At 35.7% G+C, this 27,576-nt stretch overlaps 1 protein-coding gene across 1 annotated transcript in view; it reads left to right on the top strand.

Annotated features, from left to right (window-relative positions):
* Positions 1 to 27,576, top strand: part of Pik3c2a (phosphatidylinositol-4-phosphate 3-kinase catalytic subunit type 2 alpha) — a 123,012-nt gene that overhangs the window by 40,632 nt on the left and 54,804 nt on the right. Inside the window, 7 exon segments of the mRNA XM_047516643.1 lie at positions 1,586 to 1,604; positions 1,607 to 1,688; positions 15,151 to 15,308; positions 17,183 to 17,303; positions 18,006 to 18,117; positions 19,590 to 19,669; positions 19,802 to 19,865. Coding sequence (XP_047372599.1) covers positions 1,586 to 1,604; positions 1,607 to 1,688; positions 15,151 to 15,308; positions 17,183 to 17,303; positions 18,006 to 18,117; positions 19,590 to 19,669; positions 19,802 to 19,865 — 636 coding nt within the window.

The raw sequence follows: 27,576 nt of genomic DNA on the forward strand, positions 1-27,576 counted from the left end.
CCCAGCATATTAACATTTTGAAGCAATTAAGAGAAATTCAAGAGAAAGTTTTAACAGTATAGGAAGATGTTAAGGAAAACACTGAAAATCCTGCAGAAGTGTCCTTTTTTTAGTGAAAGTGGGTGACTTCAAGAGTGATACTGCTTTGTACAGTGTTGAACTGTCTGCTGAAACTGTGGATGCAAACAAAGAAGCTATGAAGATATTTCCCTTTGAATTATGAGCTTTTTTGTTTGTTGTTTGATTAAAGAAGTCTATATCCTATATTATACTTCTTTTGTGTGTGTGTGTGTTTGTATGTAAGTAACTGGGAATTGAACCAAGGGGCTCTCTCATCCTAGGCAAGCACTCTTAGTCTATGTTATACTCTTTAAAAAAAATTATTCTAATTAGTTATACATGACAGTAGAATGCATTTTGGCACATTGTACACAAATGGAGCACAACTTGTCATTCCTCTGGCTGTACATGGTACAGAATCACACCAGTAGTGCACGAGATTTGGAGTTTTAGACCTGAAAACATTGAAAACCATAACACTAGGTATAAATACAAGTGAACATTTAATTGTGGTAGTTTTAGTTAGGGCTTTGGTTGCACAGTTACACTGATTTTGAGTAGTCTTTCTTAACTATCTTTTTGTCCCAGGAGCCATTTTATTTTCAGTTGTGATTTTTGTAGAACTCTAGATTTTTATTTTTTCCCCCAAAAATGTGCATATCATGTTCTAGCAGAAAGGACCCTGCCACCTTTTAAAGGAATCATTGCTAAAGTTTTCAGTTTAATCAGTCTTCTTGTGTGTTAGGGATGTTCAAATCTATTACAACTCTTGAAATTTATACATTTTGTTCTCTTTCATTTTATTTATTTTTTCCCCTCTGAGACGCTGGGGATTCGAACTGAGACCCTTGTGCATTCATTTCATTTTGAAGTGAGAATGTTTGTATTTTAGTTTTAAAGGAAATCTACCCTTGAAATTTGTGCCAAAACAAGTATTTTTATGTGGCATAAAAACACCTTTAAATGGATTCTCCTATTTGACTATTTTTGAGTGATAAATTGATCTCCCTAAACACTGCAAACAGATTTTGACTTAACTTTTGAAGGGCTGTCAGGATGTTTATATAATTTTATTAATATAGAAAATTCCCATTAATTTGCTCCTAAAACTCATTCTCTTGGAATTGGGTCCTAAGTTAAATATACAGAATTCCTGGTGTATTAGTGGAGACTCTACTAGGTTTGATCTCTTCATTGTCTTAAAACCGAAGGTAGTCCTTTAATTTCATTTTGCTGTTAATTTACTGAAGTGTTCATTTCAGGAACACTTTGAGAAAAAAGATCTTTAGCATTCCATTTTTACTAATCAATACAGCATGTTTCTACTCTTGAACAAGTAAAACCAATGAACTTACTTAGTACTGCTTTTACAACGATAGGAATCCATAATTTAAAACTTTATGCTGCTGATTTATTTTACCTCTATAAGTTGTGTATATTTTCATAAAAATGTTTGTGGTATGCTATTCTGTATAGCTTTTAGAGATCTTTCACTTTTAAAATAAAAACACTTTTTTAATTACAGAAAGACCCAAATGGGACCACTAGTTGTCAACTGGAAGTTCACTTCTACAAGAAATTGAAGTACAGAATGAGGAGGTGGCAGCTTTTTGTCAATCCATTACAAAGTAAGGACTTTTCTTTGTAAATCACAGATACTTTAAATGTTCATTTAAAATAATAACTTGAGAACCATCTTAGTGCTAATAATTCTAAAATTTTAGCAATTACGTTCTTCATCTGGCTAAATTTTGAGTTTGTCAGATGATTGATGTATTTCCATGTGGACTAACCTATATCTTTACTTGTTACATTTCTGCTTTTTATTTTTCTGTGGTGCCAGGATCGAATCCATGGCCTTACATTAGGGAAGCTCTCTAACACAGAGCTGTATTCCCAGCCCAAGATTTCTGAATGTTTAGAAGAAAAATTGAAGTTTGGGTAATTTCTTCTTTCTTCTTCCATTCTTTTCCATCCTTCCCTTCCTCTTCTCCTTTTTAAATTGTGGTGCTAAGGATCAAACCTGAAGCCTTATGTAGGCAAGTGCTCTACCACTGAGCTATACTCACAGCCCCACGAATAAATTTCTGATCCTCTCTTAACTAGTGAAACTATGGCTTACACATAAATTTTGGTACACTTAGAAGTGCCTACTTTTATTTTAAGAGAGATTTAATTTTCCCATAAACTTTCTAGCATACAAAATACTATCCTACTTAAGAGGTAGTGTTATTTATTTATAACAGGCAAGATTAGAAGGACAAATATATTTTCTGAAGATTAGAAAAATGCAATTCTGAGGAGTCATGGTGGCATACACTTGTAATCCCAGCTAGTGGGAAGACTGAGGCAAGAGGATCACAAGTTGAAGGCCAGCCTGGGCAACTTAGTGAGACAATGTCTCAAAATAAAAAATAAGGCTGGGGTTGTACCTTAGTGGTAGAGCACTTGCCTCACATGCATGAGACACTGGGTTCAATCCTCAGCACCACATAAATAAATAAAGGAATTGTGTCCATTTACAACTAAAAACAAAACAAACTGAAAAAGAATAAAAAGTCTGCAGATGTACCCAGTGGTAGGTTTGTTGTCTAGCATGTGTGAAGACCTGACTTCAATCCCCAGTTACTACCACACACACACACACAAAAAGCAATTCTAAAATATTTTCTCAATTTTTTTTTTTTTTGGTGATCCTGGGGATTGAATCTGTAAGGTCAGACTGGGGTAACCCCATTAGACGATGGTAACCGCAGAACAGACAGGCGAGATGTGAATCAAAAAGAAAAACTTTATTTGGACAGCTCAGGCTAGCAGGTTCACAGGTCCACCAGGGTGCTGGGCCTGAGAAGTTGCACGTGGCCCTAATGGGGCGGTATTTTTACAACCTGGGATTGGGGGGTAGGGTGGGGAGGGGAAGCTTGAGGACTCGGTATCCTCCTGGGATTGGCTGGGGTCATTTGTCAGCGCCTGACCGGTTGCTCTTTTGGACATACGCTGGCTACCCTGTTTTTATGCACATGCGCAAGCTGTTTGTTGCCCTGCCCCCATCCGGCGGCCCTGAATTGCCCTAACAGAATCCAGGGGAAATTAACCACTGAACTACATCCCCAACCCTTTTTATTCCTTATTTTGGGACAGTCTTGCAAAATCACTACCTTTGAACTTGTGATCCTCCTGCCTCAGCCTTATAGCTGGGATTATAGGCATGTGCCACTCTACTGGACTCTTGATCATAAATCTGTCCAATATTGCATTCTTTGTAGATGAGAAAATTTAGACTCCTAGAAGTATCCTAACAAAGGTTTTTCTCCTGTAGTCAGTACAAAGATAGGTCTCCTTTGCCCCTGGCTAAGCGTATTTTCTTATATCAATATATTTGTCAGAACTTGTGTTACAAGTGCTAGAAACCCAGTTTGAACTAACTTAACTTGATAATGGGGCTGGGGATTGAGGGCTCCCCAGAGAACATCACCAGAAGGCTTCACACCGTTCTGGAAGGCACCCAAAGCAGTCCTGGGCCTGCTTGGCATTGGTGCCATGTGTGACCTTCAGCCAATCCTGGAAGAGGTCTTCATCTTTCTTTAGCACCAGAAACTGACCAAGGATGACATCTGCCTTGTCAAAGCCCCTTTCCTCCAGCTTCTTGCCCGGAACTTCACCAATCCCAGCCAGGATCCCCACTGGCTTTTCCCCCATAGGTTCTGCCGTGAAGTGTTTTAGGAGGTTGTCATCTTGATTGAGCTTAATATCCTGCCCATCGGAGCCACGTGGTGTGAAAAACCAAAGCAGAGTCTCTGCCTCACCTGCCCTCCACAGGACATTCAGGGCAAGGCGCAGACCCCCATCCCTGACCCCAGCTCCTGGCGGCCCCACGGGGTTCACATCTTGCCCCGCCCCCTCCATGCACTGCTCCCACCCCACATGCTGGGTGGTGCAGCTGAACCCTCTCCTAGTGTGCACTCCTTGGCTCACCACAGCAATAGGGTCCCTTTTCTCCCCTCCTCCTCGCCAGCTCTTGCCCTCCCTCCAATCACAGCTTCTTTAATTTCTTTAGTGTTTTGTAGTTTTCACTGAAGAAGCCTTGCACCTCTTGTTAGATTGATTCCCCAATTTTTTTTTTTTTGAGGCTATTGTTAATGGGATAGTTCTCCTAATTTCTCTTGCAGCTGATTCATTACTGATTTATAGGCATGCAATTGATTTTATGGGTGTTAATTTTTTATCCTGTTTCTTTGCTGAATTCATTTATGAGTTCTAGAACTTGTCTGCTGGAGTTTTTGATTCTTCCAAAAATAAAATCATGTCATCAGCAAATAGGAATAGTTTGAGTTTGTTTGTTTTCCTTTAATTTCTTTCTTCTATGTAATTGCTGTGACCAGAGTTTCAAGGACTGTTGAGTACAAGTGGTGAAAGTGTCTTGTTCCCACTTCTTGGTATGCTTTCACTGTTTCTCCATTTAGAATGATACTGGCCTTGGGTTTAACATATTTGGCTCTTCCAATGTTGAGGTATGTTCCTACTATCCCTAGTTTTTCTAGTATTTTGAACATGAATGGATGCTATATTTCTGATCAAATGCTTTTTCTGCATCTTTTGAGATAGTCATGTGATTCTTGTATTTAATCTATTGATGTGATGAATTACATTTATTGATATTTGGATGTTGCACCAACCTTGCTTCCCTGGGATGAACACACTTGATCATGGTGCACTATCTTTTTAATATGTTTTTGTATGTGATTTGCCATATTAAGAATTTTTGCATCTATGTTCATCCATGATATTGGTCTGAAGTTTTCTTTCCTTGATGTGTCTTTATGTAGTTTTGGTATCTGGGTGATACTAACTTAATAAAATGAGTTTGGAAGGGTTCCCTCCATTTCTGTTTCATGAAATAATTTGAGGAAGATTGGTGTTAATTCTTCATTAAAGATCTGATAGAATTCTGCTGAGAATCCTGTTCGGTCCTGGGCCTTTCTTTATTGGTAGGCTTTTGATGGCAACTTCAGTTTCATTGCTTAAAATTGATCTGTTCTTCTGATGCCCTTCTGATTCAGTTGGGGTGTTTCTTATGTCTCTTGAAGTTTATTGATATCTTCAAGATTTTCTGATTTATTGGAGTGTAAATTTTCAAAATAGTTTCTGATTATCCTCAATTTTAGTAGTATCTGTAGTGATATTTTCTTTTTTATCACAAATTTAATAATTTGAGATTTTTCCCTCTTTCTTTTGGTTATCTTGGTTAAGGGTTTATCAATTTTGTTTATTTTTTTCAAAGATGCAGTGTTTTGTTGCATTTTTTAAAATTTATTTTTTTAATTTCAATTTCATTGATTTCAGTTCTGATTTTAATTATTTCCTGTCTTCTGATTTTGGTGTTGATTCCCGCCCCCCCCTCCCCCCCGCCCCCCAGGTCCTTGAGATGTTAGATTTTTTTATTTGGGATCTTCTAATTCTTTTCATGAATGAGCTCAATGTATCAACTTTCTTCTTAGAACTTTCTTCACACTGTCCCAGGGATTTTGATGTGTTGTATCATTCTTCTCATTTACCTATATTTTTGTATTTTTGTTTTTTCATCCCTGATTTCTTCTGCCATATATTCATCATTCAGTAGTATATTATTTAGTCTGCAGGTGTTAGAGTAGCTTGTATTTTTTTTTATCCAATTTCCAATTTAATTCCATTATGATCTGATAGAATGCAAAGTATTTGGTTTTTTTTTTTTTTTTTTTTTTGTATTTGTTAAGAGTTGCTTTGTGGCCCAAGATGTGGTCTCTTTTACAAAAAGATGCATGTGCTGCTGAGAAGAAAGCGTATTCAGTCATTTCATTCCATATTTGTCTGTTAAGTCTAAATTTTTTTTTTCAATTTAAAAAAATTTTTAGATGTTGATAGACCTTTATTATTATTTTATTTACATGTGGTGCTGAGAATCGAACCCAGTGCCTCACGCATGCCAGGCAAGCCCTCTACCACTGAGCCACAACTCCAGCCCCAAGTCTAAATTATTGTATTTTTTAAATTTGATAGCTTCTGAAGTTTTTGAAGGTCTATCTAGTTATGAAAGAGGCATGTTAAAGTTATACAGTATTATTGTGCTGTGGTCTATTTGATTCTTGATATTGAACAGAGTGTGTTTGGTGTACAAAGATACTCCATCGTTTGGGGCATAAATATTTGCAATTGTTATGTCTTGTTGATGTGTAATTCCTTTAAGCTGTATGAAATGACCTTCTTTGTTCCTTCTAATTAACTTTGATGTGAAGTCTGCCTTATCTGATATGAGAATAGAAACCCCTGCTTTTTTATGAGATCCATGTGGCTGATTCATTTTTTCCTATCTTTTCAAAACCTTGAGTCTGTGGATGTCTTTGCCAATGAAGCAAGTCTTTTGGAGATAGCATCTTCTTGGGTCTTGTTTTTTAATCCAGTCTGCCAGTCGTGTCTTTTGATTGATGAGTTTAGGCCATTTATATTAAATGTTACTATTGAGAGATGATTTTTATTCCCTGTCATTTTGATTTATTTCTAGTTTTAAATTTGAATTATTGTCTCCTTTGATTGACTGTTCTTCTTGTGTAGTTCTCCTTATGCTGGTTTTCATTTTTATTTTTCATTTCTTCATTAAATATTTTATTGAGTATATTTTGTAGTACAGGATTTCTAGTTGTTAATTCTTTTTACTTTTGTTCATCTTCTGAAACTTAATTTTGCTGGGCATAGTATTCTTGACTGGCATCACTTTTCTTTCATTGCTTGGTATATATTATCCCAAGACCTCCTAACTTATAGGGTTTGAGTTGAGAAATCAATTGACATCAGAATTGGTTTACCTCTATGTGACCTGCCCATTTTCTCTAGCAGCTTTTAAAATTGTATTAATTCTGTATGTTAGGCATTTTCATAATAATGTACCTTGGTGTGGGTCTGTTGTAATTTTGTATATTTGGAGTCCTGTAAGCTCCTATATTTGATTTTCCATTTCATTCTTAAGGTTTGGGAAATTTTCAGATTTTAATTCATTGAAAAACTTGTACATTTCTTTAGTTTGTGTTTCAGAACCTTCATCTATCCTGGTGAATCTTAAATTTGGCCTTTTCAGGTTATCCAATATTTCTTGAAAATTCTGTTCATGGCCTCTTAACATCTTTTCTCCATGGTCAACTCTCTTTGTTTTCAAGATTATATATGTTGTTTTCATTGCCTGAAATTGTATTTTCCTGGTGGTCTAGTCTGTTGAAGATGTTTTCCATTGAGTTTTAAATTTGGTTTATTGATTCCTTCATATCAAGGATTTCTGTTTGGTTCTTTTTCAGAATCTCTGTCTCTTTATTGAAGTGATCTTTTGCTTCCTGTACTTTTCTTTCTGATTTTACTCCTTCGTTTTTTACCATGCAGACCAGTTGAATCAGAATGTTTCTGGTACCTCACAGTTTAGGGAGAGACAAATAATAACAACAACCAATACAAACTATATAGCATTAAACAGTTCCTACTATGATATCTACAATGTTAATTGGCACAATAAATAGAAATGGTATGATAAGCAATTGCCAACAGTTAAAACAGCAAATTTACAAAAGGGTTTGCAATTTCAAAAAAATGAACAGGGTGAATGTAGAAAAGATGTGGGATGTGATGATTATGAGGAATGATGAGAGAAAATAGATGTAAGGAATTTCCACAGAACCATGCTGGACACAGGAAATCACATAAGGGAATTTATTAAGCAAACAGTGTCTCCCCGCAGGGTAAGAGAAAATGAGAGGAAAAGAGAAAGGAAAAGAAAGGGCATGTGCTAGAGAGAGTGGAAAGCCAGGAGGATAGAGAAAAGTGTGTAGGACAGACAGAAGAATGGAAAAAAGATGGCAGGGTAGCTACAGTAAAACAGTTGAATTCTGCCGGGCTAACAGGGGACCAATATGGGAGAAGGATACTTGCAAGCTGACTGATGAACCAATAGCTAGCTAGGATGTTCACAGATTGACAAGTGGTCGGGAGGTGGGCAAAATGGCTGTACCTGGTGGGCGGGGGAGCAGCTTTATACATTACAGTAGAAGTAAAAATTAAAGGAAGAGTGGAAGAACAGTAGCATTTGGCTATTAGCAAAAGAGGGAATCAAGAGAACTAATCAAATGAAAAACAATACAAAACCAAACCAAATATACTAATCAAAAACCTTAGTCCTTAAAAGACAGTCATGAAAAATAATGACATTCAAAATGCTAGAAATGAGAAAAGAGAGGCAAATATGTATATGTATAAATGTCCATGAACCATTCAGCATACAATCAAAAAGAAAGAAAAGAAGAAAGAAAAAAATTAAATTAAATAAAAAAATTTTTAAAAGTTTCCTGATGAAAAATTAAGGAATTGTTTCCATTGCAGTAGTCAAACTTTGTCAATGAAAAAAAAAGTATTCATTGTCTGTTCACAAACATATTTTTCCCCCTTTCTTCTTGAGGTGTGTACTCTGCACAAGAGTAGTGGCCACAGTAGGTCAAATCCTTCCTCTTTTTGTGTTACTCATCAGGTTGCTTGTTGGAGAGTGTTGTTTGCTCCCCTCTCAGCTGGGGTCACTGTAGAGTTCTGTGAGCAAGTTCCAGTAGGTGGAGCTTCTGAAGGCTGGGTTTAGGTCTAGGTATGCCCCAGGTAAATCGTTCAATGACTGGAGATTTTAAATCAGTACAACTTCAGAGCCTGGCCACCAGGTCGAGCCACCCTGGGAGACTGCTGCTCCTGCTGCATATGAGCCAATCCTTTGTCCCCTCCGCCACCTGCAAGACCACCCTTCTTGGCCTCTGGTGCTCAGTTCCCAAGCACACAGTCATTCCCATTGCCCAATCAAATTCTCGGCCTGCCCCCAGCTGGTCCTATGAGCTGCCAGACACAACCGGGAGGAGGGACCCACGGGATCTCGCAGGTCTCTATGACTCTTGTTCCCCTGGGTAAAACACTGTCCATGCCTGCTTTTCTCCTGGTCTCTTAGGGACATTCTGAGTCCTGTGGTGGGCATCTGCCAGGTCTGTTTTTCCAACCCAACCATAGCACTACAGCAAGATGACTCCTGCCTAGGCTCTCCACGGACAGCAGGTAGATGAGTGGCATCTTTCCCACATGAGGTACAATGTAGCACGCCCTCCAGATCAGTCCACCAGTGTCTATGATTTCTGATTTCTTCATACCAAGACATGCCACATGGTGCTACCTGAAGTGCGGGTTCTCTTTGTCCCTCTCCCTGCTCCCCCCACCTCGGTGGATCAGTGCTAGCAAGGGCTTTCTTCTTTTATTTATTTATTTTTTTAATTTTTAAATTTTTTTAAATTTATTTATTTATTTTTTTCTTCTTCTTTTATTTTAGAAGGTTGTGTCCAACCTTCTGAATCCCCAAGCTGCTCTGAGAGTCCAGTATAATGCCCACCTCAGTGATAACATGTTTATTTGCTTTCTTATTCTCACACCAGAGAGCAACTTGTGGAAAGCAACCTCCTCTACTCTGCCATCTTCCTCTGACTCCCCTTTTTATTTTATTTTGAGACAGGATGTTCCTCAGGCGGCCTCAAACTTGCCATCCTTCTGCCTCAGCCTCCTGAGTAGCTGGGATTGTAATAGTCTTGCTAGCAGAGAGGGAAAGGAGTTCTCTCAGCAGTCAGTCAGAAAAAAATCCCACAGAATACAAGAGTGGAACCACAAACTTTGAGGCCAAGGGGATAAAATGTGCTATCTAAAGGAGAGAAAGTAGATCACCTCTGGGGGATTTATTCTGAATCCAGCATTTTAATTTTTCTTAGTGTGTTCTGCTCTAAGTGTAGCAGGATTTGTTGTTCCCAGATCATTTTTGTATATATACATCATTTTGATTAATGGCTTAGAAAAAATCCTTTACCTTAATGGTTTGAAAATAATCTGTTCTATTTTTACCTAGTGATAAACTATGTTAACTAGCTACATTTAAACTACAAATTGAAACATTAGGCCCTATGTGATCTGCTTTTTTCTCCTTATTTGAATATTAGAGCCATTACAATAGTCCCCCCTTTAAGTGATGGATACATTCCAAGACCCCAGTGGATACCTGAAACTGGATAGTACCAAACCCTATTACTGTTTTTTTCCTATCTATACATACCTATGCTAAAATCTAATTCATCAATTAGGCAGAGTAAGTGAGTGACAACAATAAGCTAGTATAGATCAACCTCAGCATAGAATTTATTCTCCCCTTACTGTTTTTACCTTTTTGCTTATAGGAAGCACTTTACTTCTTTTTTGTGTATCCAAATTCCCAGCATAAGCTGGGTGTGGTGACACATGCTTGTAATACCAGCAATTTGGAGACTGAGGCAGGATTGCAAATTTAATCTAACCCTTAGCAATTTAGGTAGACCCTGTCTTAAATTAAAAAAAAAAAAAAAAATCCAGCATTGAGGTAAAACAAAGGTTACTTGAAAATAAGCACTGTGATAGCTTGACAATTGATCTGATAACCAAGATGTTTAAGTGGCTAGTGACTGATAGGAGGATAGCATGTTGGTCAAAAGGGATAATTCATATCCTGTGCAGGATGGATCGGGATACCCAAGAAGTTTCACAATACAATTCAGAACAGCATGCAGTTTGAAGCTTATTGTTTACTTTTTGAATTTTCTATTTAATATTTTCAGGCTGTAATTGACTGTAAATAATTGAAACTGGGGATAAGGGGCACCTCTGTATTTTTATTTACACATATACACACAGTGGCTTGTGTAATGTGGAACCCCAGATGTACTAAAGAGAGAATTAATTCTTTTTGTAACTTATTTGCATTAGTAGAATATGAATTCAACAACTATTTATCAGAGCAGTAAGAAGGTGTTTTTGAAGCCATGTTCTGAGAACTTTTCATGTTCCCTTGTGACCATGGGAATAAATGTCCCTTGAAGAGATTTGTGACTGTTTTTTTCTAGTATGCTCATTTTCCAATGAATTTTAAAAACAAGTATTTATGATGTTAGAGAGTCAGTGCTTTCCTTTTTTTTAAATTATGGGGTTCAAGCACTGAACTACACTCCTAACCCCTGGTTCCTGCTTTTCAAAATTGCCTAAAAATATTCATTTAATCACTTAATTCAGCTATGAATGTCAGACTATCAGGATGGTATTAGTTTACATTTGAGATTACTATACAATAGACTTAAGAACTTAGTGTCAATTCTAGACCTTGAGGTTTTCATTTTTATTTTTGTCTTGATGTTTTTCATCAGTGAAATTAAAGAATTAGAGTATCTCTACGGTCTCTTTCAGTTTAAAATGCATAACACTTTAATTCAAGACGATGTTTAATTAATACTGTGTTTTTTTAACTTTTATTTCTTGTTTTCTTTTCTTTCACATTTTAGACTTTTGACAAAGTCTACTGTATCTACTAGTTATTGGCCCAAAGAAATTTCTATTTTCTTTCTAATTTTGGTACTGGGAATTTAATGCATGATAACTTTACCACTGAGCTACATCCCCAGCCCTTTTGTTTTTTATTTTGGGACTGGGTCTAAATTGCAGAGAGTAACCTTGAGCTCGAAATAGATTCTCCTTTTTTTAACCTCCCAAGCCTCTAGGATTGCAGGTGTGTATGTATCACTATGCCTAAAGAAATTTATTATAAGAATGCTAAATACCAGAAATTTTTGGTACTTCATTTGTGATCCTTTAGGGCAAAATGAGAAACTACATGCTACACCCATCTGTCATCTTTCTAGTCTCTTTTCTTAATATATAGTTCAGATCTAATATTTATATTTCTACAAAAATGTCTTATTCTAAGGACTTCCTGTATGTTTTTGTATTTTTGTTTTTTTGTTTTTTGGTTTTTATACCAAGAATGATAATCAAATAATTCTGCCTACTTGCTATATTTTAATTCTCATTGGAAAATTTATCAGGCAGATGTGAAACATTTCATATGGTGATACTTTTTCTTTATAATTTGTTTTAAAACTGCTGAACGCTGCTGAACGTAATCCTATTTGAATAAGTGTGTAGTAAGGATATGGTAATCACAGGTTAGGCCTCCACTTTCCATCACAGCAACCACTAGCCACATATATCTGCTGGGCACTTGAAATGTGCCTAACCTGGATTGACACATGGTATAAATCCAAAATACAGACAGGAGTTTAGAGCCTTTGTTTGAAACAATTATGTGAAATGTCTTGTAATTTTTAAAAATTGATAATATGCTGAAATGATATTTTGGATTTATTAGGTTAAATAAAAGGGATTATTAAATTTAATTTTGCTCCTTTTACTCTCAGTGTGGGTATAAGGAAATTTTTAATTATATACGTGTCCTTTATTAGTGACTTGCATTTATATTTATTGTTTAGTGCTGTCTGTCTTAGATTGTAAGTAATATGATCTTGAATAAATGTATACTTAGAGGTAAATGAGCAAAATGAAAATAATGATTAACTTTTTTAATTTTAATTTTTTATTCTAAACAATGCGGGCTTTTCAATAAAATAGTGTTAATTCAATGAAAACTATCTAAATCTCTTTTTCTTTCTCTCATCTCCTGGCTTTCTGATTTTGCATGACATGGCTGCCCAAACAGAATTTTAACTTGATTAAGCAGACAGTAGGACAGTAAGCTGTTAAGGGTTTCACACATAGAGATATTAAGTTTCCTGAACTGTAAAACCCCAGCCTTTTCTTTGGGTGAAAGGGAAATGGAAAATTTAGAGAAATTAAAAACTAAAGTTAAAAAATATTTTATTGGTAGTTACTTAAGAACATCAGACTGCTGTGTACGACTTATAGTGGCCATAAAAGTACATTTTCTGGTCCAATATATTTAAAATTAATAATGTACTCAGGTAGCAATTGCTAATTTAATAATTTTATATACTTAACAGTGTAGTTCAGCTGGGCACCACAGTGCCCACCTATAATCTCCAGCTACTGGGGAGGCTGTGGCAGGAGGATTGGGAGTTGGAGGCCAGTCTGGGAGATTTAACATGACATTATCTCAAAACAATAATAAAACAATGACGAAAATTTAGTTACAAACAAGGCAAAAACAAAGGCAAAAAAAACAAGTTTAAGAACTCTTACATCTTGGGTTTTGTTGATGCTTATGTTTCTGAAGCAAACCGTGAAAATAGGAGAAATTGCCAATATTATAAAAATAATAAGAAAAAGAAAATACTGTATTTTCTGGACTTGATCTCTTCCATGGTGTCAAGCAGATACAGAAAGGACTCTTTTGAACAGAATTTCTTCTTGAAGGTTAACTATAAATAGCATAAACTTTACCAATTTAACTTGACATTTGTTACATTCACATTGTTGTGTAAAATAAAGGACTCAATTTAAGATGGGGGAAATGAAAGATTTTTACACCCAAACAAGGCTAAGGTCATTGAATGCACCTTTTTTCACTTTAATTTTTCTAATGAATTCTTGCTTTCTTAACTATTATACGGAATTTGTTTTTCCTTTCGTCATTTTTAGAATTTCTGAAAATCAAAGCCTTCCATGTAGACAAAATTCTCAACCATTTTGTGTATTAATTTTATGAGTTGGTGAATCAGTTTTATAAGCTGTAGAAAACAAGAAAAGACCAAGTATGTGAGAAATATTAAGACTCGTAGGCTGGATCCTGTGAAGGTCTTGCCATTGTGTTGCAAATGGATAAGCTTGGCAGCTATCATAAATCGAAAAGTAATGTATCTGAAGGTGCAATTCCAATATCAATTTAAGTTTATTATATTAAATTTTATTGTTTCTTTTTAAATATTACATCATTTGTGTTGCTTAAGATCATAAAGCAGAAACCAGATTTATTCATTCACTTTTTTATTTGATAAGCAGCTTATAATACTTATGTACTAGGCACTAAGTGCTTCATAAACTTTATTAACATATTGTCACAACAACCCTATGAGGTAAGTGGTAGTTTTTATCCCATTTGTATAGGAAGAAATGATGTTCCAGGGGACTCAGTAACTTGCCTTAATTTACACAGCTAATCAATAGTAAAATCAGAATTCAAATCAGGTGGTCTGACTCAAAGGTTTTGTACTAAGTTACACTTGCTACCTCTCTAGAATCTTTATTCCTGTCATCTCAAACTGCTTTATTTTACACCTATGACTTGATATTTTAATCTCTACAGAAACAAACATAATATTTTCTGGCATTCATTCCATTTATAGCCCTATCAAAAACAGATGAGGGCTGAGGGTGTAGCTCAGTGGTAGAATGCATCTCTAGCATACATAACGCCCTCGGCTCAATCCCCACATCCACAAAAAGAAAATTGGTAAGTAGAAAAAATGGAGAGAGAAAAAGAAAAACAGATGAAGGACTAGAACCTGTCTTCTAACCTCCAGAAAAAGTCAGTTTAATGAAGCCCAGGAGTTTAAAGAAGTTGTCAAATCGTACCTGGCTTTTTTTGTGGGTCATAAGGCTTATTTCTTTTCCTCCTTTGTCTTGATAACAGAACTGCTCTCTGGAGGTGACCCATATACCACTTTCCTGCAATTCTTTTAATTCCTTGACTTTTAGAAATTATTTGGAAGGAATAAAGGCCTATTAGCAATGTAAAAACCCTTGTAGCAGTGTAAAAACACATTGCTTTTTCCTTGTCTAGCAACCACAGTGTTAATAGAAAAAAATATCCTGAAGGCAAGGTTTAAAATGACAGCAAACTTTTTATCCCTCTGGCCATTACAACTTTAAGGCTCTGATGTCTGTATTATTATCAATAATTCATTAAATATGTACCATTTTGTGTAATTATGCAGCAAAAGAATCAGAAGCAGAAAACCTTAATACCAGTTTACAGGTGTATGCCTGGGTAGTGTTATTAGTGTTATCAAAGATATCCTGGCAGTAACTAATCTCTACCTTTTCCTTGGGTTCCTTCTATTGAAAAGACAAATGCTGGTTTTGACAGGAATGCATTCATTGCCATTCTCACAAGTTGCTCTGGAGTTGAACAGTGACACAGATTTGAGTGGCTGTATGCATGTAAAGTTTGTTCAGGGCTTTCAAATTCAACTTTTTCCAGAAAGAATTTAATATCTTCTTTCTTGTGAACAGATTGAAGACCAAATTTCCATATACCAATCACTGCACAAATCCAGGCTATTTGTTAAGTCCGGTCACAGTGCAAAGAAACATTTGTGGAGAAAATGCTAGTGTGAAGGTCTCCATTGAAATTGAAGGATTTCAACTACCAGTTACGTTTACATGCGATGGTAGGTTTGCAGTTCCCCAAGCATTATGTTTTGCTTGTTTAAGAGGAAAATGTTTAAAATATCACTGTTGTTATTTTTTAATAACCAACTTTTATCATTAGGTGTCCTTTTCAAAAGGCTGAGCTGCATTTGGATAGTTTTCTGGTTAGGACTAATGGGAAAACAGGTTACTTTTATTACTACATGTTTCTCTGAAAAAAGGTGGAATGACCCTTTATAATCAGTAGTTTTTGATCAAGGCCCAAAAGAATTAGATAAAAAATTATAGTCGATCTCCCCCATCTCCATAGTATGGCAAGAAAAATGCTTGTGTATAAAGAGCTGTCAGTGAAATTGAAGTCCCAGATATCTTGCTAATCTAAGGAGAAGATAATTCTCCTTTGGTTTTAATTTTTCCTTCCAAACTTAGTATGAGTATTTCTTCTAGAGTTGTGTTCCCCAAGGTGTGTAGGAATTTTTTTGCTACAGTTTTTTTAAATTAATTTTTTATCAATATATTATTTTTGTTATAATTTTTAATCCTACTTCTGTTTTCTTTCAATTTATTTATCATTCATAATAATGGGATTCCAACAGATCCAAATTTCCATAGTACTTTGATCTAAAAATTAGGCCATTTTTTTCTTTAATGTTATAAGTAGGAATATGTCCAATTTCGGATACTGTCTTTGCACCTTGGAAAGTCCTTTGAAAAAATATATATGTGAAACAGAAAAATGTTAGTCAACTATAAGGTAATGTTTTTTAGTTTCTGAAGGAAGAATTACTCTTTTTAAGCATACCTAACATTTTGATCTGGGACATGTAAGTCTAGGAATGGAGTAGGAATTAATGTTAAAATTAAAAGAAAAGGTCAATAGTAACTTGGATTGAAATACGCATGAGTTAGCATTGATAGCACGTTCTGATTTCTATCAAATTCTGACTTATCAAAATCTGACTAATCTCAAAAAAGTATTCCAAATAACTACTTGGTTAGTCATAAATGTGCACATTTACATTGACAATTCCTGTTAGGTTACATAACCGTATCATAGTGGAAATATACCATACGTTTGTCTATTCAAAAATGTCATTGTTATCTTAGAGGTTATTATGTTTAGAGGTCTTTTCTGCCAAGCCATTAATTTTTATGAACTTTGAATTACTCATTATCTTTTTTAAGTTGAACATAGGAGGAGTTCTGTATAGAAACATGTTACTTTAAAAGCTTTCATTTTTAGTGTGTTGCAATTTCTTTTTTGTTTTTTGTTTTTTGGTTTTTATACCAAGAATGATAATCAAATAATTCTGCCTACTTGCTATATTTTAATTCTCATTGGAAAATTTATCAGGCAGATGTGAAACATTTCATATGGTGATACTTTTTCTTTATAATTTGTTTTAAAACTGCTGAACGCTGCTGAATGTAATCCTATTTGAATAAGTGTGTAGTAAGGATATGGTAATCACAGGTTAGGCCTCCACTTTCCATCACAGCAACCACTAGCCACATATATCTGCTGGGCACTTGAAATGTGCCTAACCTGGATTGACACATGGTATAAATCCAAAATACAGACAGGAGTTTAGAGCCTTTGTTTGAAACAATTATGTGAAATGTCTTGTAATTTTTAAAAATTGATAATATGCTGAAATGATATTTTGGATTTATTAGGTTAAATAAAAGGGATTATTAAATTTAATTTTGCTCCTTTTACTCTCAGTGTGGGTATAAGGAAATTTTTAATTATATACGTGTCCTTTATTAGTGACTTGCATTTATATTTATTGTTTAGTGCTGTCTGTCTTAGATTGTAAGTAATATGATCTTGAATAAATGTATACTTAGAGGTAAATGAGCAAAATGAAAATAATGACTAACTTTTTTACAGTGAGTTCTACTGTAGAAATCGTTATAATGCAAGCCCTTTGCTGGGTACATGATGACTTGAATCAAGTAGATGTTGGCAGCTATGTTCTGAAAGTTTGTGGTCAAGAGGAGGTGCTACAGAAGTAAGTTTAATTACTGTGTAATGTCTTTGGAAATTTTATTTTTATTGGCTTAAATAAGAAAAGCTGACAGACCAAAAATACAGTGGATACTATTGAATTGATTCATTGAATAATAAACCTGTGTTGAGATATACTAAGGTGTCATATCTAAGACTGTGGTGGGATTTCAGAGATAAGTATGACACTGTATTCTCTTAAGAAGCTTGCACTCTTATGCAGGAAGCATTATGGGGCAATTGGTTAATAAGTGACTATCTTGACTATTTCTATACAGAGTCAATAGTCACATCCTTATAGACTGTTTACCTTTTGTAGTATGCATGATTCTTTGTGTACAATATTCAGGTATTATTTCATTTTAGTTTCCTGAAATAATTACCATATGTATCTTTTATTTTAATCAGGTAATTTGTTATACTTAGTATTTAGTCTAGTTGCTTTGCAGATTTCATTGTCCTAGGTTCTAAAAACATTCTGACCCTGTTTTACTTATTCCCTTCTTCATCTTCTTTCTTCTTCACTCTGACTTTTCTCATATAGAATAATCCCTCTGGTTAAGTGCTCACACTTGTTAAACTATCTCTGTATTTTATCATTCTCTTTGATTTCTGATGCAGATGCAATTTATAAATTTTACCTTCACCTGTATAACTTCTGATTTGAATGGAATAATACTGGTGAATAATTAATATATTTTAACAGTAATCATTGCCTTGGAAGTCATGAACATATTCAAAACTGTCGAAAATGGGACACGGAGATTAAATTACAACTCTTGACCTTCAGTGCAATGTGCAAGAATCTGGCCCGAACTGTAAGTGTACATGTGTAGATGGGGGGACATTTTAAATTGTAGAAATTTTACGTAGCATTCTTTTCAGAGTTAGAGGCATATTTGAAAATCAAAGTGAAGAAATTAAAAGTGCTATTTGTAGTAGTTTTATACAATAGTGAAAATGTTAGGGTCAGTCAAGAAGAAATGAGATGGGGAAGAAAGGCTTGCTTTTTTTTTTTTTTTGGTTTTGTTTTCTTTTTGGTATTGGGGAGTTAACCCAGGGATACTTTACCACTGAATTACATCCCTAGCCTTTTTAAATTTTTACTTTGAGGTGGGTTTTGCTAAGTTGCTAAGGCTAGCCTCAAACTTACACTCTTCCTGTCTCAGCCTCCAGAGTCTCTGGGATTACAGGTGTGTGCCATCACACCCAGCTAGAAAGATTTTTTAATACTAAATACAGGTTGGAGAAAAGAAGATCCATATTGACTTCTACATCAGATTGATAAAAAGGAATTATTTCTCATGAAATGCAAATGAATTCTCTGTTTTAAAGGTTCAGATTGAAGGTTTAGATTGAAGTCGAGATTATAGGTATGCGTCATCGCACCCAGCATGAAATTTAGCCATTATAAAGTAGTAAAGTTCACTTTGTAAAATCCACTTTCATTTTACTAAGTAAACCTTTGGTGAACTTATAAGCAAATTTTTAATCTCTGAAGAGAATTATTCTTTATTTAATAGAATTATGGATAGAAAAATTCCATCATTTCTACTTTTTTTTTTCCCCTTTGTTTTCTTTTCCATGATTTTGCTCCTGTGTTAGGTAAAATTTATTTCAACTGGGTAGAAACTATTTCAAAAAGTTCAGTAGATTTTGGCAGTCATTAGTAACTTGTCTTTTGAGTTTCTTCAAAAAACTTTTTTCTTGCAATACTGGAAATTGAACCCAGGGACACTCTACCATTGAACTACATCCTTAGCCCTTATATTTTACTTCCAGACAAGGTCTCACCAAGTTGCCTAGGCTGACTTTGAACTTGTGATTCTCCTGTCTCAGCCTTCTGAGTACTTGGAATTACAGGCATGCGCTGCCTGGCTTTTCAGTTTCTTAAGAAATAATATTCTTCGCATAATGTGGAATGGCAGAAGAATTTTTTTGTGGGGGGTCAGAGGAATGGGAAGAAATCTTGATTATCATCAGAAAAAATAAAGCAGGAATTCAGATGATCTCTTTCCCTTCTGGTCCCACCCTCATTTAAGATTTATTTATGTATCAGAAACTAGACTTAGATGCATCTATATTTTCTGCTTAAAAAAAATAAATATTTTTCACAATATTTGACCCACTTTGAGTCAATTATAAATATTTAACTTGGCTAGTATTTTATCTTCAGTTCTGAAAGGTTAATTTCAAGACTTCATACATACATTTAACCATATTAAATTTGACAATAAAAAGACAAAAGAATTGTTTTTTGGTAAACATTCATTTATGTATATTTGTTCAGGCAGAAGATGATGAAGCACCTGTGGATTTGAACAAATACCTATATCAAATAGAAAAACCTTATAAAGAAGTCATGACAAGGTATAGCATCTAAAGCATTACTTTCAGGTTTTCAAGCTTTATTTTCGATGTGAATACATCTATTTTGATTATTAAAGCAATCATTTTTGTGTATAATATTCTTCTGCCCACAACAACCATTCTTTGTTTCAGACACTCAGTTGAAGAACTCTTGGATTCCTATCACAATCAAGTAGAACTGGCTCTTAAAATTGAAGTAAGTTTTAATTCACATTTTATGATAATGATTTGTTTCTGTTGATTCTTGTTTCTGTTGTCTCTTAAATGCTATTATTGGCATTGGATTGACATTTTAAATTATATTCTTGTTGTCAATGTGTGGTCTTTTTTCTCACCCATTTTATTAACAGTGATTCTCAGTAATGCTTGAGTCAAAATGTTAACCCTCATTTTATTTCAGCTTTATTACTGAAACCTTCACTTCAATTCAAAAAGCATTTATTTACTTATGAAAATGACCTAATTCCTACAAATTGGGAACTTAAAAACTAATTGTGGAGGATTTAAACAAATCTCTCTCTCTCTCTCTCTCTCTCTCTCTCTCTCTCTTTCTCTCTCCCTCTCCCCCCCTCCCTCCCTCCCTCCCTTCCTCTCTTTTTTTGAGGTACCGGGGGCATTCTGCCACTGAACTACACTCTCTGACTTGATTGTAGGTGTGTGCTCAAAATTTCAATAGAGTTTCATAAATATTAACATAGAGGTATGAATCAGGGTTCTTTGGGAGATCAAGAAAGGTTACCTTACCAATTTGAGAATTTAGGGAAGGCTTCTTAGAAGGGTTGTTACCTGGACCAACTCTTGAATGAATTAGTCAGAAAAAAACTTGGAATGGTCATGTAAACAAAAGCATACACATGTGATACTTAAATGGCATACAAGTCTGAAATGAAGGTGGGGGGCTGACATTAGAAGTAGCCAAACACATGGTGCACGCCTATAACTCTAGCCAACTCAGGAGGCTGAGGTAGGAGGATCGTGAGTTCAAAGCCAGCCTCAGCAAAAGTGAGGCACGAAGCAACTCAGTGAGACCCTGTCTCTAAATAAAATACAAAATAGGGCTGGGGATGTGGCTCAGTGGTTGAGTGCCCCTGAGTTTAATCCCTGGTACTCACCATTTCCCCCCAAAAAGAAAAGAAAATAGCTAGATATGTTACCATCTTATAATTGTCATGGTGGAGTTTTGCTTTATCCTCTAGGTTAAAGGATCATAATTAGTTCATTTTCTTTTTCTATAAAATGTTTTTCTTTTGTGGTTCTAGGGATTGAATTCAGGGTCTTGCATATGCTAGGCAATACTCTTCTACTAAGCTACATTCTGAACCTCAACCCCTGCACCGTTTGTTTTTCATTTTTATTTTGAGACATGACCTCTAAGTTGCGCCCAAGCTGGTCTTGAACTTGTGATTCCCATGCCTCAGCCTCCCAAGTTTCTATGATTACAGGCATGTACCACCATGTCCAGCAGCTGGAAATAATATTTTTAAACACAACCATACTGATTTGTTCATATTGTCTATTGTCATTTTTATTTGTACTCAAGTAGTTGGACTAGAGACTTGCAAAGCCTAAACTGTTTATTGTATAGAAAATGTTGACTGATCCCTGGTCTAACTATTTAAGGTGGGGTTTTTTTTAGCCAAGGGTAGGGAGTAAGGTGGATGGATGATTTGTTTATTCCTAAACTCTGAAATCACTGTGGCCATACTGTGGAAGTTTGATTTAAGGGTAGCAGTAGTTAGGGAGACTCCTTGGTAAGGATCGGTATAGTAGTCCAGGTATAAAGATAATGAACATGAGTCAGGCATTGGTAGTAAACACCTGTAATCGTAGTGATTCTAGGAGGCTAAGAGAGGAGGATTACAAGTTTGAGACCCTGTCTCAAAATAAAAACTAAAAAGTGTGAGAGATGTGGCTTCAGTGGTAAAGTGCCCCTGGGTACTTTACCAAAATAAAAAAAATAGTGTGGTGAAAGTGAAAAGGAAGGAACTGATTAACAATGTTTGTGAGGTAAAATTGATAAAATTTTTGGTGGGCGATAGAGCATAAGAGAAGAGTGTAGTGACTTCCAGATTTCTAGCTCCTGGAAATTCTTATCAGTATATAAATGTATTTATTTATTAAGTATTTACTATCTCCTCATTATGAGGCAATGTTGTAGGTGCTGAAGATACTGGAGGTTAACCAAAAGCCTCACTGCCCTCAGAGAGTTTACATTCTAGTTGGAAGAGACAGAATAAAATAAATTAGCAAAATATGTTATATCAGAAGGTAAATGCTTCAGAGAAAAATATAGGACGTGGGTAATATTGTAATTTCAAAAAGGTAGTCAGAGCTGGGTGTGGTGGCCCACACCTGTAATCCCAGTGTATCTGGAGGCTTGAGGTAGGTGGATTGAGAGTTCAAAGCCAGCCTCAGCAAAGGTAAGGTGCTAAGCAACTCAGTGAGACCCTGACTCTAAATAAAATACAAAATAGGACTGGGGATGTGACTCAGTGATCTAGTGCACCTGAGTTCAATCCCCAGTACCCCCTACCAAAGGAAAAAAAAAAAAAAAAAAAAGTAGAGATTCATTGAGAAGATGAATTTGAGTGCAAACTGTCAGGGGAAGGGAAGGGAGAAGCTTTCTGAGTATCTGGGGAGGAGTGATGTTGGAGGAAGTAACAGTGAGTACAAAGGCCTTAGGAGGAAGTGTGCAAGTGTACAAGGTTTTCTAGATGCTCATAGCTGCAATAGAGTGAGGGGGAGGGGCAACAATGGAAACGGATACATTCAGAAGATGTTTTGCTAACCACAGGAGAGGTAATGATGGCTTGGATCAGGGTGACTATAGCACAATTGATGAAAATGGGTGTGTTTTGAAGTTAGCTAGGAGGATTACCCACAGATTGCATATGAAGCAAGAGAAGAGAAAGTTTAGGGTAACTCCCAAGATTTTCTGAGTAACTGGAAATTACAGTTGCCATTTAGTGACATATGGTAAACTGAAAAGAGGTTACTGAGGGAAGATCAAGAACTCAGTTTTGGGTATTATGGTTGAGATGACTATTTATCCAAACAAGTTGACTAGCTAGTCAATATGAATCTGGATTTCAGTGCAGGAGAATCCAGGCTGGAGATAATAAACTTGGAAATCATCAGAATATAAATGAAATTTTGCAACTGTAGACTAGTTGAAATTCCCAAGAAAGTCATTACAGGTGGAGAAGAAAAGAGTTAAGCCATTTTAAGACACAAAAAATCCACGTAATCCAGCATTAACCACACCACTTTTATTTTCTATGGAGCAAAATTCCTGAAAGTTATTTGGTTTTTGCTGCTTCCATTTCTTCTTTTCCCAATCTCTTAGGAACCCACTTTCATTATTAGCACTTCTTTGAAACCACAGCTATTAATGTCATCAAGGACTTACATAATCCTGGAATTTAATAGTAAGTTCTTATTCTTTATTTTTCTCAATCTTTCTCTAGTTGTGTATGTGTGTGCGTGCACTTTTTAAAAATGTTTTTATTTCATTTTTACTTGGTAAATAATTTTATATACTTAGAGGACACAATATGAGATTTTAATACATGTATACATTTTGTATATCGAATTAGGATAATTAGCATGTTTTGCTCAAACATTTATCATTTCTTTGTGATGAGAGCATTCAAAATCCTCTTGTGACTATTTTGAAATATACAATACATTATTACTCACTGTAGTCATCCTACTGCAATAGAACACCAGAACTTGTTCCTTCCTGTAACTTTTGATAGTTGATCATTTCTTCCATCTTGAAACACAGCCTGTGGGATATTGTCTTGGTTTAACCATTCCTAGTGGTTGCTCTGTCTCACTCTGACTTGTTTCTTCCTTGTGATTTCTTTATCTTCCTGATTCTAAAAGTAGAATGCCCTAGCATAACGGAATCAGTAAAGAAGCTAAAGAGAGCAGTTAACCTTCCAAGGAGTAAAAGTGCTGATGTGAGTATTTTTCTATCCTTACGTGAGCATCTATCATTTAAATGGGGATGCTTTTGCCTTCTAGAGGACAAAACATTATCTTTTCACTTTGAATTTTTTTTTTTTTTTTTTTTAAGTTGTTTGGTCACTCTTTTTTGGTTAGGCAGTGAATTACTTGGTAAGGAGTATGGACTGCCTTGGAAGAGCTTTGTGAGAACTGACATTGAATAGGTAGATGCCAAACTGTGAACTCTTTATATGTAGAAGTCCTCTGGCATAAATGAATTGGTTGGGAATTTAAAGATAGATCCTGAATTTAGAGGATCTAGAGGGTAATAGCTGTCATTTCTCTCCTTGATGACTTTGATACATCCCTATCCTGACAATAAATCAAGCTGTTGTCTCCAACCTTGACCTTTTTCCTCAACTCTAGATTCAAATACCTGTTATTTAGTATCTTCATATGAATGTCTAATTAATATCTCAAATACACAAAACTGAATTTTTTCCTTTATACCCTTTCTATCTGTTCATCCATTGGTCTTGTGTGTGTGGTGTGTGTGTGTGTGTGTGTGTGTGTGTGTGTGTGTGCGTGCGTGTGTGTTTTCCCCTCCCCTAGAACTAGGGATAGAACTAGGGATCTACCCCTGAGATACATCCTCACCTCTTTTTATTTTATTTGTTTATTTTTGAGATAGCATCTTGCTGAGTTGCCCAGGCTGGCCTCAAACTTGTAATCCTCCTGCCTTAGCCTCCCAAGTAACTGGAATTACAGGTGTGCACCACTGTGCTTGGCAAGATTTTATATTTTAGGTTTTAGGTTTGGAGCAAAATTGAGGAAGGCATAGAGATATTGCATGTACTTAACTGCCGTGCCCAAGGTGTTATTTCTCCTTAGAAAACAACACCATGTCTTTTCATTTGCAGTGACCACAACTTTGAAGTCATCCTGACTTCTCAAGTAAAAGATCTTTCACATCCCACAATCTACTTCCTATCAGTTCTACCTTGAAATCACATTTAGAATGTGACCACTTTTCATCACTACAAAACTACAGTCAGTTGTGTTCATTCCTTAATAGTCTTCCAACTTCTACCTTTGTCCTTTTACAATCTGCTTTTCTTTTTTTTTTTTTATTATTGTAAACAAATGGGATACATGTTGTTTCTCTGTTTGTACATGGCGTAAAGGCATACCATTTGTGTAATCATAAATTTACATAGGGTAATGTTGTTTGATTCATTCTGTTATTTTTTTCCCTTCCCCCCCACCCCTCCCGCCCCTCTATTCCCTCTATATAGTCCTTCCTTCCTCCATTCTTGCCCCCCTCCCTAAACCTAACTCTAACCCTAACACTAACCCCTCCCACCCCCCATTATGTGTCATCATCCACTTATTAGCGATATCATTCGTCCTTTGGTTTTTTGAGATTGGCTTATCTCACTTAGCATGATATTCTCCAATTTCATCCATTTGCCTGCAAATGCCATAATTTTATTACTCTTTATGGCTGAGTAATATTCCATTGTATATATATACCACAGTTTCTTTATCCATTCATCAATTGAAGGACATCTAGGTTGGTTCCACAATCTGGCTATTGTGAACTGAGCAGCTATGAACATTGATGTGGCTGTATCTCTGTAATATGCTGATTTTAAGTCCTTTGGGTATAGGCCAAGCAGTGGGATAGCTGGGTCAAATGGTGGGTCCATTCCAAGTTTTCTAAGGAGTCTCCATACTGCTTTCCAGAGTGGCTACACTAATTTGCAGCCCCACCAGCAATGTATGAGTGTACCTTTCTCCCCACATCCTCGCCAACACCTGTTATTGCTTGTATTCTTGATAATCGCCATTCTAATTGCGGTGAGATGGAATCTTAGGGTGGTTTTGATTTGCATTTCTCTTATTACTAGAGATGTTGAACATTTTTCCATATGTTTGTTGATTGCTTGTACATCTTCTTCTGTGAAGTGTCTGTTCATTTCCTTAGCCCATTTGTCGATTGGATTATTTGCATTCTTGGTGTAGAGTTTTTTGAGTTCTTTATAGATTCTGGAGATTAGTGCTCTATCTGAAGTATGATTGGCAAAGATTTTCTCCCACTCTGTAGGCTCTTTCTTCGCATTGCTGATAGTTTCCTTTGCTGAGAGAAAGCTTTGAATCTATCCCAGTTATGATTCTTGCTTTTATTTCTTGTGCTATGGGAGTCCTGTTGAGGAAGTCTGGTCCAGAGCTGACATGTTGAAGCTCTGGACCTACTTTTTCTTCTATAAGATGCAAGGTCTCTGGACTGATTCCGAGATCCTTTATCCATTTTGAGTTTAGTTTCGTGCATGGTGAGAGATATGGGTTTAGTTTCATTCTGTTGCATATGGATTTCCAATTCTCCCAGCACCATTTGTTGAAGAGGCTATCTTTTCTCCATTGCATATTTTTGTTCCCTTTGTCTAGTATGAGAAAATTGTATTTATTTGGGTTTGTGTCCGTGTCCTCTATTCTGTACCATTGATCCACCTTTCTATTTTGGTACCAATACCATGCTGTTTTTGTTATTATTGCTTTGTATTAGAGTTGAAGATCCGGTATTGTGATACCCCCTGCTTCACTCTTTCTGCCAAGGATTGCTTTAGCTATTCTGGGTTTTTTATTCTTCCAGATGAATTTCATAATTGCTTGCTCTATTTCTGTAAGGTACATCATTGGGATTTTAATTGGAATTGCATTGAATCTGTATAGCACTTTAGGTAGTATGGCCATTTTGACAATATTAGTTCTGCCTATCCAAGAACATGGGAGATCTTTCCATCTTCTAAGGTTTTCTTTAATTTCTTTCTTTAGTGTTCTGTAGTTCTCATTGTAGAGGTCTTTCACCTCTTTTGTGAGATTGATTCCCAAGTATTTTATTTTTTTCGAAGCTATTGTGAATGGGGTAGTTTTCCTGATTTCTCTTTCTGAAGATTCATCACTTATGTATAAAAATGCCTTAGATTTATGTGCATTGATCTTATATCCCGCTACTTTACTGAATTCACTTATGAGATCTAAAAGTTTTCTGGTGGAATTTCCTGGTTCCTCTAAGTATACAATCATATCATCAGCAAATAGGGATAGTTTGAGTTCTTCTTTTCCTATTCGTATCCCTTTAATTTCTTTGGTCTGTCTAATTGCTCTGGCTAGAGTTTCAAGGACGATATTGAATAGAAGTGTTAAAAGAGGGAATCCCTGCCTTGTTCCAGTTTTTAGAGGGAATGCTTTCAGTTTTTCACCATTTAGAATGATATTAGCAATGGGCTTAGCGTAGATGGCCTTTACAATGTTAAGGAATGTTCCCACTATCCCTATTTTTTCTAGTGTTTTGAGCATGAAGGGGTGCTGTATTTTATCAAATGCTTTTTCTGCATCTATCGAAATAATCATGTGATTCTTGACTTTAAGTCTATTGATATGGTGAATTACATTTATTGATTTCCTGATGTTGAACCAACCTTGCATCCCTGGGATGAAACCCACTTGATCATGGTGCACTATCTTTTTAATATGTTTTTGTATGCGATTTGCTAAAATTTTGTTGAGAATTTTTGCATCGATGTTCATTAAGGATATTGGTCTGAAATTTTCTTTCCTCAATGTGTCTCTGTCTGGTTTAGGTATCAGGGTAATATTGGCTTCATAGAATGAGTTTGGGAGGGTTCCCTCCTCTTCTATTTTATGAAATACTTTGAGAAGTATTGGAATGAGCTCTTCTTTAAAGGTTTTGTAGAACTCGGCTGAGAACCCATCTGGTCCTGGACTTTTCTTTGTTGGTAGGCTTTTGATGACTTCTTCTATTTCATTACTTGAAATTGGTCTATTTAAATTGTGTATGTCCTCCTCGTTCAGTTTAGGCAATTCATATGTCTCTAGAAACCTGTTGATGTCTTCGAAATTTTCTATTTTGTTGGAGTATAGATTTTCAAAAT

This window comes from Sciurus carolinensis, chromosome 11 (genome assembly GCF_902686445.1).
Source record: "Sciurus carolinensis chromosome 11, mSciCar1.2, whole genome shotgun sequence".
In the NCBI taxonomy this organism is placed as follows: domain Eukaryota; kingdom Metazoa; phylum Chordata; class Mammalia; order Rodentia; family Sciuridae; genus Sciurus; species Sciurus carolinensis.